This window comes from Astatotilapia calliptera, chromosome 14 (genome assembly GCF_900246225.1).
Source record: "Astatotilapia calliptera chromosome 14, fAstCal1.2, whole genome shotgun sequence".
In the NCBI taxonomy this organism is placed as follows: Eukaryota; Metazoa; Chordata; class Actinopteri; order Cichliformes; family Cichlidae; genus Astatotilapia; species Astatotilapia calliptera.
Window position 1 is genome coordinate 22,678,731 of NC_039315.1, and position 16,880 is coordinate 22,695,610.

Consider the following 16,880-nt stretch of genomic DNA (forward strand, 5'->3'; position numbering starts at 1 on the left):
GTAAAGACTGCTCAGCAAGTGTGATTTGATAAACTAGCAATGTACATTAGGGCTGGGTATCGTCACTGATTTCTAGAATCGATTCGATTCCGATTCACAAGGTCCCAAATCGATTTGATCCACAATTCGATTCGGGGAAATTTTGCCTCAGACAGTCAGAAATATTATAATTCAGATCATGCATCAGTACATTTCCATATTTTTATATCTATAAAAAGAAAGCTGACACTTGCGAGACTTTATCAAAGGTGTGAGCGTCACAGCAGATGCCTTTGTGTCAAAGTAACTGAGGATAAAACACAGAAAAACATGAAGGTGATTTTCCTGGCCTGGGATTTAATAAAAATATTCTGCAGTAGATCAAAAATGAAAGAAAACCATTAATCAACATGTGAACATTACCTGATGCTGCGGAAGTGAAGCAGAGCAAAGTTACAGAGGTTTTAGAGACACAGCTGAGCGTTTTGCAATTTTGCATAATTTAAAAAAGTTTACATTTGTTCAGAAGCTTGTTGAACGGCAGAAATTAGGTTTTCTTTTCGGAAGTAGGTAAAAGGAAAATAACAGCGGCCGACAGCGCTGTAAACAACGGTAGACTTGTGCATAACAAGCAAGCGAATAATGCAGAAAACAGAGATTTTTAGATGGGAAACTGTTCTTGAAGTATACTGAGAGAGAGAGAGAGCTGTGCATGAAGTGTGATTTTATCGTGGTGGCAGCAAAACAATAAGAGGGAATTCATGACGATGTTTATGTGAAGTGTAGTTTGGATCTCCTTTTGCTGCTGGTTCAGTCAATATTGTTTGGAGAGAGATAAAAACCTGCAGCTTTTGAATCTAGCGCAAAAAGGGCGTAAACACAAAGCGCGGACCCGCCGACGGATCAGGATCAGCGAGCTGTCAGCTTTCAGCCCCGACCATGTACGTGCCGTCGGGTGAGAAAGGCACATCTCACTGATTCTGATCCGTCGGCGGGTCCGCGCTTTGTGTTTACATCTTTGTGCAGAATCCGTGTTCCTGCTCTCATTTACTGTTTTAGCTGTTTGGTGGTTGTTGAAATTTAGTGCGGTTTAACCTGAGATTCACGTTTCGGGCAAAATAAATTTATATTAAAAAATCGATTCAGGATTTTAATGAATCGATATCACGTAATCCAAGCTAGAATCGATTTTAATCAATAAATCGATAATCAAAACCCACCCCTAATGTACATGTCATGTGTTTTTTTTAATCAGGTATTTGAATCTGTACATGATGTATTTTGAAAGCAAATTAAATGATAATAATTCAATTTGTATCCAGAGTTTATATTAGATACTTCAAAGTGGGTAGTTTGAAGTGTTGTGGTTCAATTTACAGTGATAAACTATGTTAGAAGGGTGCAGGGCAGAACTCTGGTATCGCTGCTAGATTAGGTCCTGAGTAGCATCAGAGACATAACAGAAGGAGGACACGGCACTTGATTCTGCAAAAATAAACATAAGATGCACAACAAAGATAAAAATATACATTTTAGATAGTCACATACAACATGGCAACGATTGTGCCACTTTGAGCTTATCAGCCAGAGCTGAGAGGCTCCTAACCCTGAACTGTCAGGCTGTCCATCAGTATATGTCAGAGCCAAGAAGCGCTTTACATGTCATATGAAAAACCAAGTTTTCACAGGGCTTTGTGCAGTCCTTGACATACTTGACATCCTCGTTTTAGAGAGAAGGGGCGGCATGTTTATGGCTTTAAAGCTTCAAAACTTTCTTTTTCACATGATGTTGAAATGTGATCAGTAAAATATTAAAATCCATTCCAAAACTGCCTGATAACCAAAACAAAGCAGTGTCCTTGTTTACAGAATGTCATAAAGGCTTTTACATAGGATTCACGATCTTTGTAGTCATGCATTGACTACATAGATATACTGTACAGTGTTATGCAGTACAGTCTGCACTTTATTGTTTCCTGTTTAGTTTTTATGAAGCATTAAACAGCATTAAAACTTGTCACCTTGTAAGCTGTTAGTTTGCAAAAAAAAAACATTAACATGTACTAACCTGGTGAAGCACCTTGAAGGCGACTATTGTTGGGACTGAATTGAATTGACGTGCTATACAAGACTCCGTAAGAAACAAAGTATCAGAGATAGACAGATCACCTACTTCTGGCATAATGCCCTTCAAAAGCAATTAAGTCTGTTTGAATCAATGCCCACACATAAAAATTAATATTTAATTTAATAGCACCTCAAGGCAACGCTGTTTTTTGTGGCTATGACAGTAACATCAATATTGATCTACTACAGCGGCATGTCTTCGAGATTCCCTAGATATCCTTGAAAACTGTTCTGGGCTTTACCAAGTTGGTCAGAGACCAATGAATTCATAAAGGAAAACGAGCAGTTGGACATACTAGGACACACTGTCTCCAGAGAGCCTCTTTTCCCCACCGCCTGGAGAGTACATCAACACGATTCTACAGCGAAGCAAGCAAACAGAGAAGGGTGTTATTATTGGTCTTCGAGAAATAGGATATGTTCAAGGCCAAGGGAGCTCAGAATTCAGAGGCAGACTGATTACAAACTTGGAAACATGCCCCTGCTTCATCTTTGAAGATGGGATTTTATAAATCTAAGACACAGAGCAAGGAGGGAGAAGTGTGAGCAAGTAGTGCCAAGATAGGCGATAGACTATCGGCATAAACATACAGAACATACATATGCAAATAAAAATAAGTAAGGAAGCTACATTATTCTGGAACTTCACTAAAGTAGCTTTGCATTATTCACAATTCAGGGTTATTGCCTTTTTTGTTAAAGGTTCTCTACAATCACTCTATTTCTACTGACATCCCTTATCTGGCTTGTGGCTTTTTAAGAAACTTACGAGTTCCTGTTCAGATTATCTACAATAAGTTTTAGGAGGCAGAGATCCCTGTCCGATGTGTTTGTCCCATACACCGCACTATTACGGAAACACTGGTTTCATTAACATTTGAACAACAACGCTGACTGGGAGCCATTAATCACTACAGGAGTCTCAGTCATGGTGGCCTATTAATACTCCATTCTTTGCAACACAAACACTGCAAACAACATTATGCACAAGAGTCCAAGTCTAAACACCGTGCAGCCGAAATAATAATAATCAAAAAACACTGAATAAAATATGTGAGATTAAGATTAACAGCAAGTGTTTGTATTACAAAAATCAAGTATGCACAACCACACTCCTCAGTAAGTAACTCACTATAAGTGTTTGCATTATTATAAATGAAGTTTAACTATTTTTAATTAATTAAATTATTTTGTAATAATGTGAGATAAATTACCCATTAGTTTTAAAGTCAGTGAGCATTAAACACATTTAAAATGGCAAAACATTTGAGGATGGGTTTGGGTTTTTTTGGACATACGTGAGTCCTTTACAGAATAATCTGATGTTTCACCTCCTTGTTCCACCTTTTGGGGCTAATGTTGTTAGTTCAACAATCAGTACAGCAATTTTCACACATGGCATTGTTGCTGTAATTCTTTATTAATTAGTGGCAGGTGTTCCCTTCACAGCTGGTTAACTCGAGCTGATGTGAAAGGCTGTCAGGCTTCATTGTCTGCCATTGGCTGTTCCAGTCAGCGCCATGGAGCTGACTTTCTGTATTCTTGCTCCATCACATAGTTACACCGAAGCTAACCGGCCACCTGCATGCTTTTGGGCTACAGAGGCCTCTTTATGGCCCCCGTTTACGCAGTTACAGTATCTGTTGGGGTTGCCTTTTTGTTGCTGTTGTCTTGTCTGTTGTCCGGACATGAAAGACACTTTAAAATAGAATATGTGAGAGATGTAACACTTGTTTATACATGCATTAGGGTTGCGTATTATCCAGATGAACAATATGATCACACAATTTTGACAAGAGCGTCGATATTTGTGCTCAGTCTAATTATAACAGTCTGAATTAAACTGGTGGATCAGTCAACATGATGGCATACATTAATGAATAGTTTAAGAGTAACTACTGTATGGGTGTATGATACTTGTGCTGGTTGCACTGGCTGTGTGTTAATATGGTGTGCTAGTATCACATATCGCATAGATAACTCCTGATTAAAACAGTGGTACAGCAAAACATATCCAATGACATGCACTCAACAACCACTTCGACTCCTTTTTGATGCAAATACCTAATCAGCTAATTACATGGCAGCAATCCAATGCATTTAGCCATGTAGACATGCACAAGACAACCTGCTGAATTTCAGGCGGGCTGGTCTGAGTATTTCAGAAACTGCTGATCTGCTGGGATTTTTCCACACAACCAACCCTGGGGTTTACAAAGAATGGTCCAAAAACGAGAAATTGTCCAGTGAGCAGCAGCGGGAAAGTGTGCTGAGCAAAAAATTTCTTATTGATATCAGAGGTCAGAGGAGAATGGCTAGACTGCTTCAATCTTGATAGGAAGGGAGCAGTAACTCAAATAACTGCTTGTTACAACCAGAGTATCTCTGAATTCACAACAACCTTGAAGCAGATGTGTAGCACCAGTAGAAGACTACACTGGCGCTGCTCCTATCAGCTAAGAACAGGAAAACAAGGCTATAATTTATACAGGCTCATCAAATTTTGACAATGGGGAATTAGAAAAACATTTTCTCCTGTGACATCTAGATTGTAGGGACAAAATTTGACATAAACACCATAAATGCATGGATCCAGTCTGCACCAACCAAGTGCAATGTTGTGGTGGTGTAAAGTTGTGGGGGATATTTACTCTTAAAACCAATTGAGTGTCATTTAAATGCCACAGCCTACTGCTGCTGCTGACCATGTCTATTCCTTTATGACCACAGTGTACTCATCTTCTGATGGCTGCTTTCAGCAGGATGAAATGTTATGCCAGAAAGTTCGTATAATCTCAAACTGGTTTTTTAAACATCACAATGGGTTCAATTCAATTCAATTTTGCCAAATCACAACAACAGTTGCCTCAAGCCGCTTTATATTGTACTGTAGATCATACAATAATAGATACAGAGAAAAAACCAACAATCATATGACCCCCTATGAACAAGCACTTTGGCGACAGTGGGAAGGAAAAACTCCCTTTTAACAGGAAGAAACCTCCGGCAGAACCAGGCTCAGGGAGGGGCGGCCATCTGCTGCAAGTTCACTGTACTCAAATGGCCTCCACACTCAACAGATCTCAGTCCAATAGAGCACCCAATAGACCCAAAGGTGGGTCCAATTTGGTATCAGGAAGTCATAACTAATGAAGTGGCCCTTGATTGTATGCTGCTAAAGTCCAACCAACAACCATAGCATCTGTGCTACACTGCAAGACTTTAAAATTGAAATATGTGCATTATATCGCTAAACACCCATTTTCAGTACTGTTCTATACACAATCGCATTATTAGTTTGAGCTCCCTTCAGCAGACAGTGTATGCCAGCGTATTTTTGTTTTTCCAAACCTCACTTTTCAAAATGTTAAACTCCGAGAAAACACAATGGCCCGCGGAATGGTCGGAGATTCTGGCAGGTCGTTTTAACTCGACTGTGTTTCAATCTGTTTATAGCTTCATCGCAGTGAGGAAGGCGAGTGTGTTGTACAGAAATCACAACGACAACACTGTCATTGGGAGCTTGTACGCGTGACGGTACCTGGCAGCAACTCTAAAGCTTTACTGGTGAAGCTGTTTATTTTGTCACAACAGTACTTGCTCGTCGCTGTCAGGAAACACAAATACTGCACAATCTGCACCAACGCATGAAGAACATATAGTCCTCTTTCCACGCGATGATGTCAGCCCCCTCACCCCGTCAGATACATTTCAGTTTGAGAAACTTCACAAAACAAGGCTACCTGAAAATAGGTTGTTTCTGAAATGTTGTGCACATCAAGCACACACTCTTCTTTTCTGCTTTACTGGGTCACAGGTAATTTGCCTTTTCACAGAACAGTGTGGCTTCGTAAAATGATTCCAGAACTCCCGTTGCTCATTCCCCAAAACCTACATATTTTGCAGCTTATAAAGCACTAAAAATACAGTCTTCAGCCATCAAGTTGTGGTGCTGATGCAGCACGCAGGCATCGCTGGCTGTGTGAAGCACAAGCCTCCATGGAGGCAGCGTTTCCTCAGATGTATTTGAATAAGACATGATGCCAGTTTATTTTTGTAACATTCCCCACCCCAGACTGTTGGCAGGCAATGGAGTTGTGACTAAACCATCTTCCAGTTTCCATATCAGGCGAAAATGAATAAAATACAGAGTCTGTGTCACTGCAATTTAGTTCGAAATGAATCGAGTAAATCACATACCAATATACAGAGCATTAAGCAGAACGCTGCATTGTGAAGCACAGCAGTGGTGTACCAACGGGGGATGGATTCGTGGACGATGCACATCCAAACTAGAGTTCGCTGTATTATACTGGCACACTTTCCCTCTGCAGCAATTTCAGCCCCGGCTCTTTGATGTTAAATTATGAATAGATGTCACACAAGCAGAGTGCTCACTGAGGGTGTCTTTGGTAAAGCATTTCTGTAAGGCTTTTGACTCTTAGACTCTGTCCAAACTGCTTTAAACCTGGGTGACTGTCACTGAGTGTCAGTGGAAGAAGTATGGTGAAACCACAAAGAGGGAAGAAAATGTGGCATTGCTGTAGCATATTAACCAAAGTGATCTCATCTTCCAGGTGTGCACTTGCTGTTTCCTGACTCTGTGAGTGGACAAGACAGAGGAAGAGGAACAGGAAAAGGAAATGGTCGGCTGATGTGTCATGGAGGATGTCAACGCTAGGTAGCCCGTCTCGTCTCCAGTGTGGCTTTCCCAGCCGCGCAATGATCCAGTTCTAACTGTGGGTGAGCTCACTTTTTTCATTTGTTACACACTGCTCAAAAAACTGCAGGAGCACTTTTTAAATCTGAGTATAGCATCAAGCCAATTAAACGTCTGGGATACTGATCTAGTCAGATCTAGTCAAGTAGCAGAGGGGGTTGTTAATCGGTTTCAGCTTTTTTGGTGTTAATGACATTAACAATTGGTGCACTAGAGGGGAGACAATGGGACAACCCCCAAACAGGAATGGTTTTACAGCAGGAGGCCAATGACATTTTTTCCCTCCTTATCTTTTTGAACTGTTTTTTTTACTAGTTTTGCATCTAGCTGTCCCTACTGCTAGCATGAGGCGATATCTGGACCCTAAAGAGGTTACACAGATAGTCCAACTCCTCCAAGACAGCAGTACATCAATGTGTACCATCGCAAGAGGGTTTGCTGTCTCTTCTAGCAAGATCTCAAGAGACGGGCATTCCAGGAGACGGGCAGCTACTGGATAGTTACTGGATAGGGCTGTAGAAGGTCCATAAGCCATCAGTAAGACCAGTATCTACTCCTGAGGGTTTGACATCCTCTAGTGGACCCTGTGCTCACTGCCCAGCACTGTGATTGACATTTGCCACGGAATACCAGAACCAGTTTGGTGGTGGTTCGGTGATCAGTCTGCGGCGGGACGCACAGACCTCCCTAGCTTGCCTAAAGCACCCTGTGTGCAATTAGGTATCGGGATAAAACCCTTGGACCTATTGTCAAACCCTGCAGTGGTTCAGTGGTTCCTCCTGGGGCACAACTAGTGGAAATAGTATGCAGGCAGCCCCTGGAGGATTAAGGAATTGATACCATTGACTGCCCCCCACAGTCGCCTGACCAGTACCAATAGAAGACCTCTGGGGCATTATGTTTCAGTCTTTTCCAATGCTCACAGATTGCACCTCAGACTGTTCAGGAGCTCAGTCATGCCCTGGTCCAGATCTGGGACAAGATTTGTCATGATACCATGTGTGGTCTCAAATAAGGGCATGCCCTGGTGCTGTAAGGCATGTGTACAACCACGTGAAGCTCTACAAACTACTGAATACAATTTTGAATTTTTTGCAATGACATTTTGGCTAAATGGACTAGCCTGCTACAATGTTTGTTTCTTTTTGATTCCCAGGGTGTCCTTGAATTCAGCCCACTGCAGGTTGAAAATGTTCATTTACATCAAATCCTGTGAAATACTTTTGTTCCTAACACATTACCCAGACCATAACAGCATAGGTACCAGCACTGATGTATTTTTTTCCATTGATATCTGATGTGTTTTAAAAGTGTTCCTTTAAAAAAATTTTGAGCAGTGTAGTTGTATTAGTCATCAGACTCCTGGCAACAATATTTTTAAAGGCCTACCCAAATTTTTTGATCCTGGTCAATTTTCTAAAATAAGCACTATTTCTGAACCTGTAAAAAGAGATCATTAATGTTTTCTGTGGCTGTAGAGGAGCTTTGTTAAGTTGGGGGAAATCAGCCTGATGATGTTATACAGTACAATTAGGGACTGTGTTACAAAAGATGTGCTGTAAAAAAAAAAGGAGGGAAAAAAAAAGAAATGATGGATAATTTCCAGGCAAAAATGGGCTCTAAGAAAAGATATTAAAGTCTGGGTCTAACGTTCGATCAGGAGCTTAACACTTGAATTGAAGGTGAGCTGTGATGAATGTTGCTGTTGTCAACTTGTAACACTGCTCTACAATCACAGTTTTTGTGTAGTTCCAAAAATAGACTGGCCTTTGTTCCATGGAATGATTTGATCATTGTAAATCCGACATAGACAGAGACACTAAAATTTTGGAGGGCATCTAAGCGAGGCCAAGAAATCCATTGGACTTAAACGTAAACAGTAGCAGTAATGTTTGACTATTAGATGTCTTATATTGAGAAAGGATTTACATGATGAGTTTAATCACAAGCTTTTTCCTCTAGTGCAGAGATGTCAAACTCATTTTACATGGAGGGCTACATACAGCCCATTTTGATTTTTTGTGGGCCAGACCAGTGAAACTCCCTTTTCTGTCAGTGTAGATAAATTTAACTACACATTTAATCAATGAGATTTTCATTTAAGAAAAAACAAGTGCAATACGTCTCATTTCTTCTACATGATAAAGAAATGCTGTTGTAATAAACATCAGAAATCTGTCAGCACAGCTCTGTGGGCTTAAATTATACGAGTTAAAGATGTAAAATTACAGAAATCTGTCATTTAATTACATTGATGTTGTATGAGTGGCTATGGGGAAGGTACTGATGTGATACCAAGTAACCACAGGGCTAGTATTGCCGATGCTAACACTGATGCTTATAACATATAAAGGCAGCTGTAGGAGAGAGCAGTGTGTCATGATTTATGAGATGAGTCATCAATTTGCAATTAAATTTGTTTTAATGACCACTAAATTCCTGTGAGTTTACTTTTCACAATAACGAGATAACTCATTAAAATGCAGCTTTCAGCTTTTCGTGTATTTTGAAACTGTTTTTTTTTTTCAGATCTGTAAATGTGGCTGACTGTTAAGGACTTTGGATCAGTTACTTTTGTTTAAATGTTCTATAGGATATAAATAAAACCGTAGTAACAGCCAACTTTAAAAGGCTCAGACATTTTTATAGACGATAGAAACATGTACCTAGTATCTAGATCCTAGTACCTAGTATCTACTGTATCTGATGCCAATACCAGTGTTGGTATCAATGTCATCGCTATTGAGATTGATCCACCTCCCTCTTCTTACTGTTCTTTCAGTATTTCTTAGTAATTTTCCTTTCTACTTAAAAAGAAATAAGTACATACAGATTATATCAGTAAGGAAGCTGATTAAATATTGACCGATAACTTATGGCAAAGGGATGGGATTAAATAAGTGTGTACTTCTTCTCACTCCTTTTCAATATGTAACTGAATCAGAACAGGTGAAGCAATATATAGCATTTTTTCTTCTTTTCTTTGATAAATGGACTTTGTATATTGTTTACATGATCGAAATAAATTAACAAACAAACATACAGACAGCTTTGCAGCGCACAATTCTTTTCCTGGCTAAAGAGCATGAGTAGAGTCTGTGTCAAAAGCGTTTATACCTAAGGCTTGGCCATTAATAGTGTATTTATTTACAAAGCAAACGAACATAATTGGCATATACAATTACATTAAGCCACAATATTCTGCCACCGTCCCCAGCAGTGGGAGCAGGATCGCTCTGGGAAATGCGATGACTTGTTCTCTCTCGTGTAAAGCTAAAATGAATGCGCTGAACACCTGTGCCCACATTATGGCTGTTTTAGTCTTTGTTTAATTGAGCAGATCACTTAATATCTGCATTTCCCACTTAGGGCTCAGCATAATACCACAAGCATTTTAAGTATAAGAGACAGACCCTGGGAGAGATGGGCAGGACTGCTGACCTTAAATTCAATGTAAATGGTCAATGAAGAACAGTAATAATAGAGGTATGAAATATAATGATGGAATACAAAACAGAAAGACTAAATAAAACTTTACATTTATGAAACATGACTTTATTTTTGTGGAGAAAATATTGATTCAATTAAGTGTTCATTCAGCACTTCTACACAAAATTCCTGTAAGACTTCGGACAAGCTGCTGAACAAAAATATAGCTGGAGGGAAGGAAATTGGTGTCATTCATGAATCACGATTGTTGTGCTTAAAATGTTAATTGAGAAAATTATGTTTAAATGGTAGACGGTACTAACTACACAATGGTTTAATTGATCGTGTACTTACATTTGAGTTTGACTGGCTATACCCTGTGATGAAGAGCAACTATCCAATCAGACATTAGGAACCGTAACTAGACACTTGTTTCATTGCACTGAAACCACAACCTTTAGCTTTATGGTCCAAATTTGGTAGATGCCAGAAGTTATTTATTAATTTGTATTTAGTTTTATTTTTCTTTCTTTCTTTCTCTTTCTTTCTTTCTGTTTTAGAAGTTATTTAGATTAAAAAAAAGCATACATTTTCATCTAACATGGCTAATTTGGTTTCTAATCATCATCAACTATGAGTAAATCATACACAGAAACACATACATAGATATGTACTAGTTAATATAAATGACATACTAATAAAAAAACGTCCACTGGTAGGACTACTCACCAAAACTAGAGCAAGGGCTTCTTTGTCTGGTAAACTTAACCACACAGAAAGTCAGATAATTGCATTCAAATTGCTTCAAAACACACCAACAGTACAAACCAGGTTGAAGCATCCAATTTAGGGACTCAATTTATCCTTAGACAGATGATTACATGCTACAGACTCCTGTGCAACCATCCATATGTCAGTCATTAGCCAACCCCTTAATAATGTAAGCTTTAACCTCCTAAGACCTGAACTCTTCCACGGCATGCATTTTTAATTTCTCTTTGATATTTGGGCTGATTGGGGCCTGATGAATGTTAAAACAACGAATTACCAGATTTTTTTTTTTTTTTTACCTAATTTTTGTTTCTAAGAAAAATGAGAGCCACATATGAGGATATTCGTTTAAAATTTGGGTAGAACAGTAGCAGTATAATGTCCTCATAAGTGGATATCAGGCCCTTGTAGAGCAAAATTGAGTAATTTGTTCTAAATAACCCAAAATGTGATGTCCACATATGTGGACGCCAGGTCCTAGGAGGTTAAGTCTTGATCAAATTTGAAAGACTTTCCCCCCCTAATATTAATATTGTATTTTAAATGGAGAAGGGAAAAACAGCCCAACTAGCAACAATGTCCACTGGAACCCTGATACAGCATTAAAGTTTGTATAATGATAAAAATATAAGTAGGTGTAAATATAAAAATTTAAGACAGAAGAAATGACAAAACCAAACACAGCATACTAATGAACACCATTCAAAAACAGCAGTACAGGATAGGTTGGCAAATGTGTTGCATCTGAGTCTCTCCAGATGCAACACATTTGCCATTTCTCCCATCCAAAGCTCAAATATAGTCTCATTTTCACTGCTGTAGCATGAACATTTTTGCAGTAACAATTCCAAACAGGATTGCAGTTTGTTCCTACTTTTTTGATTCCAGACTTTTAACTTGAGCCTGAAGTTCAAAGTAATTAATAGAGGAACTTCAGAATAATAGCCACTGTTTCAGTTAATGTCTGATTCCTTCCATGCTGAAATTGAAACTTTCAAAGAGATACAAGTCTGAACCAATGTTCTGGACTCAGAGGGAAAGGCACATTTGCAAAACAGTCATCCCACAGTCTGGTTACATCGCTTCCTGCCATTTGGCCTGTGAATACTTTCAGCACTGGGCATGAAGTCACCACCGTGTCTGCAGTGATAGCGCTGATGAGCTCACTGGGTTAGCAGGGGGCACAAGCTGTCAATGCATTGCCTCCTCCAATGGATTTGACCTTCCCTTTGTTGGTTACTGCTTAAAATCAGGCCCTATTTATTTATTTTAAATTCTGTGTAGGTAATACAGTAATCATGTTGTCTTTCACTTGAAAACTGTGAGAGCGTTATGCATTTGTGGCAAAATAGAATTGAACAACAGTAAGTAAGCTATTACTCAGTTTTAGTCACTGAAGGTTTTGCTTTGCAGAGAGCCAGTCAGGTCCATAAAGACAAAGTCCTTGAGTGTCTTAAATGCTATTTAAAAGCCAGTCAACAATAATAAAGGTCCTGCAAGTGTGATTTCCTTTTCTTCAAATAACTGAGATTAATCAAAAACAAATATGTTAGCTTGCTCTGGTGAAGGTTATAAGTCTAAGTTGGCTGGCTGACTTTTAATATCTGTTTGGGTTTTTTCTTTTCACGGTTCCCACCAGGTAATGCCGAGCCAAATAACCAATCCTGGAGATGCCGAAGAGAAGAGATATTCTTGCCATCGTGTTGATCGTGTTACCCTGGACTCTGCTCATCACCGTTTGGCACCAAAACGCTATTGCTCCACTCCTCGCCATCCGAAAGGGTACGCAGCACGCTGCACTCCACTGACGATATCGAACTTGAAGTGGGCCCTCGAACTTAACACCGTACTTCAAGTTTAGACAACAGGCTGTTCACACAGAGACACTTGAAAGCCATGACCATCAGCTTCATCGGAACTGAAAAGCACTTGTCCGGTCACTGCAAACCTCATCAGTCAGGGATGATTTTGCAGTGACGGATGAGTTGCATACCCACTCCATTTGGGAGTTATATTTATTCCATATATTCCATTGTCAGAATAAAACTGCTAAGCTGCAATTTTTCTTTTTTTGTTAGTAATAACTTGAACAGAGTTGCATATTATAAAACTAAATCCTTCTGCAGCTTATCCATTCACATAGCTTACAACATCAATCCATATCTTCTTGGTGTGACACAGTATCCAGTATAGAGTTTGTGTCAATCAAGCATTTGAGCCAAACCTTTGCCTGTTATAATTGGCTCAGTGTCATTGCAAATTAATTTCAGAGACTGTTGGCAATTAAAAAGCATAAATGTGTCCTATTAATTAACTTCACCAGTGTCTGGTGCCTTCTCTGCAAACCAGAAAAGCAACAGTTTAAAATGTCAAGATTCCTGCAGAATAAACACACCCAAATTAAAGCAACAGCAAATCAATAGAGCAATCTGCTCTATTCCTGTAATCTCAGAAATGCACAAAGAGGGGTTAACAAGGAAAACAGGCTTATTCAAATGAGCTATGGGAGTCTGTACCGAACTTACACATGATTTGACTCAGCATGTTTTTGCAGGTTCTTCAAACCCTCTGAATAGAGTCTGATTAGCTCCTTAACGACTAAGGTAAATTAAAAAATAAAAATAAAAAGTTCCCCCCCCCCAAAAAAAAAATTGTACATAGTTAAGCAATTTTAATTTCTCATGGAATACACTAAAGATATAATAACTTTTTTAAATGACAATCTAACCAAGCTCTGTCCACAGGCTTCCTTTTGTGTTCCTTTAAAAGAGAAAAGCTAGAGATTTATTGGCAGCATGCTCACTGGCAGCCTCTGTTGAACATCTGGCCATCAGAAGATTGTGTTAATCTTTGTGCTGCAGAAAAAAATCCCCTTTTATGCCGGAGGTGCGACTAGAGCTCAAGAAGAAAAGTGAAAGATTGCCATGAGCTGTGGCACAATAGGAAGAAATGAGCAACCTTAATGACTCTGTAATCACATTCTGTCCATCATGACCAAACTATTCAGGCCAAAATATCACAGCCTTCACCGAGGGAGTCTACTCAAAATGCGTCAGCTGACTGATTCGCTGCGTTTTGTGCATTTCTAAAGAAGGTCAGATTTTTGAAAATGAGCCTCACCTTCCCACACATAAAATGGAAAATGATGTACTGCATTGACACAAGCTATAGACTTAGCACACAAACCTCAGTTTCTGCACTGATACGCGATGTAACACCTTAAGCACCATTCCAATTTTAGGTTGTGTTACCTAAAACATGCCCTAAAACCCACACAGGGTGTCTTATGAAAGCGTTTCCATGAGAAACCTTCACTTTGCTATTCTGTCTGTCTGACATACAGTATGCGTATGTGCAGCTCATGGATGCAAAGAAGATACCGACAAAAGCAACAGATTTTCAGTAGAGAAGACCTTGCAGATTTCTTGATGGCTTGATACAAGAGTTTGCACCTATGGCCTTTAACGAGAAATGGCAAAATCCAACATTATGTCATTGCTGTTTGACTCAAAAGCTTACAAACCTCACTGTAATAGCACACATGTGGATGTGGATGTTTAGGCCTCTCTGAAGTCAAATCCATTTGAACTGTGAACACTGGGTCTAGAGCAGGGATATCAAACTCAATTGATGGGCCACATACAACCCACTGTGATCTAAAGTGGGCCAGACCAGTCTTAGTGTAAAAAAGTTTAACTACCACTTGAACCCTGAGATATTTTAATATAAGAAGAAGAGCAATTTCAACAATACAGGGGGTGAGAGAGTCTGTGGTGGAAAAGGCATGTCTACCGCATTTACATACATGCCTTTTTTCTTCCTTTAAAAAGAAAAGCCCAAAGGCAACACCGGGGGAATAGCAGGGCTCATCCCTCCCTCGTCTTGCACTGTCTCTCTGTCCATCAGCTGTGTTATCCTCTCACGGTGCCTGCTTTCACTTTTTGCAGCCTGTCACCATCTAGTAAAAGAGATCTTTATCATTCCAGAGAGGCTTGCAGTTCGCCACCACCGGCTCTCAGGTACACTTTACCCCCATTGGGTTTAAGTCACCTGAGGCAAATATAGAAAAAGCAGCTCAAGGTTACACTAATGCCTTACATGTCTTCTTATCCCCACATCTACAGATGATGGCGTCGAGGGCAAGAGGGAGGCAGGTGGCCAGGCGCAGGACTCCAAGGAATACTGTGCCTCAGATAAGGACATTGTGGAGGTGGTGAGGACAGAGTATGTGTACACTCGGCCTCCGCCCTGGTCGGATGTGCTGCCCACAATCCACATCATCACCCCCACATATAGCCGGCCCGTTCAGAAAGCTGAGCTGACACGGCTAGCAAACACCTTCCTCCATGTCCCCAACCTGCACTGGATCTTGGTGGAGGATTCCCAAAGGAGAACGCCTCTTGTCACACGACTCCTCCGAGAAACGGGACTAAACTACACCCATCTCAATGTAGAGACACCCAGGAACTATAAGCTGCGAGGTGACACTCGGGATCCCAGAATTCCAAGAGGGACTATGCAGCGGAATCTGGCCTTGCGGTGGTTGAGGGAGACGTTCAACGCCAACAACAGCCAGCCGGGAATCGTCTACTTTGCTGATGATGATAACACATACAGCCTGGAGCTGTTTGAGGAGGTCAGTGGCTGAATTGTAATAAACATAACAAAGTTGAGGACACATTCACGTTGTTTGTGGGCAGGAATCAGAAAGCGTACAGCCCACACCCCCAGTATGAACACGAAGAGAACTTATAGTTTGAAAACTAAGCAGAAACGCCAATCCAGCTTTAACTGTGTCCAAACTGCTGGTTGTCTCTGTGTACTCTGGCTTCCACCCACAGTCCAAACACATATACAGTGGAACCCCGACTTACGAAATTAATTCATTCTCGAGGATCTTTCATAAGTCGAAATTTTTCGCAAGCCGAAGCACCCATCGCGCCTTTTGAGTGAACAATAGGCTATAGGCTAATTGCTAACTGCAACAACAATACGTCGTTTAAGTGGAACAGCGAAACGCAAGTAGAAAAGCCAAAGGGGTTGTCACATGATTCGGAAGGCATTGTGGGCATTGTAGGCATTCTGGGCTCAGCCAATCAGAGCCAGCGGATTTCATATACCGGGCATTTTGTCCTAACACGGGCAGAAATATTGCCACTAAGTGCCTTCGTAACTGGAATTTTTCGGTAAATGGGGTATTCGTAAGTTGGGGTTCCACCGTAGTTAGTTCATGAATCTGAACTGTCCAAGAGTGTGAATGATTGCCTGTCTCTCTGTTTTTACTCCGAGACAGATTGGTCACCTGTCCAGGGTGTATCCCTGCCTCTCTCCATGAGATAGGCTTCATGATAACTCCATGAAGCTAACTGAGTAATTGTTCTTAAAAATATCAGTGCAAGTACATTTGCAGATGTAGGTTTTTGTTCAAACATACACTATGCATGTACTCAGATCAAAATGTGATATCATTTTAAAATCGTCCCTAATATTCATGTTTGGTGGGGCAGTCGCAGCACTTTCACCAACTTGGCAAATATGCTGCCAGCTCTTATCTAGTTATAAAAAAAAATCTGTTACTCTCAAGCTCCATTAATCTTTCAGATGCTCCACTTGAGTTTCTGAAACACTAACCACGTGCAGAGTTGATGATGGGTATTTCTGGGGGAATAAGAAAGGCCTTAAAGCTCAGAAGCCATTCAGCTATCAGAGGAATGACTGGAATTCTTAACAATGTATTAAAATCATTTTATGCACTGCATTAAAAATAACCGATTGCACCTTTAAATAGTTATGTGAGCAATATATTGTGTCTGTGCTTTTTGGCATACAATGTGTATTCTTTAGAGAAAAAGGA

General features: G+C 40.1%; 1 protein-coding gene across 5 annotated transcripts in view; it reads left to right on the forward strand.

Annotated features, from left to right (window-relative positions):
• The window catches only part of b3gat1a (beta-1,3-glucuronyltransferase 1 (glucuronosyltransferase P) a), a 98,680-nt gene that overhangs the window by 69,659 nt on the left and 12,141 nt on the right, over window positions 1–16,880 (forward strand). For 2 of the 5 annotated variants that reach the window (XM_026192959.1, XM_026192958.1), the window contains 4 exons: window positions 6,684–6,849; window positions 12,666–12,808; window positions 14,974–15,045; window positions 15,151–15,662. In XM_026192959.1, coding sequence (XP_026048744.1) covers window positions 12,697–12,808; window positions 14,974–15,045; window positions 15,151–15,662 — 696 coding nt within the window. In that variant the 5' untranslated portion in view covers window positions 6,684–6,849; window positions 12,666–12,696. The remainder of the gene's footprint in view (window positions 1–6,683; window positions 6,850–12,665; window positions 12,809–14,973; window positions 15,046–15,150; window positions 15,663–16,880) is intronic. The other 3 variants (XM_026192961.1, XM_026192960.1, XM_026192962.1) reach the window with 3 other exon arrangements.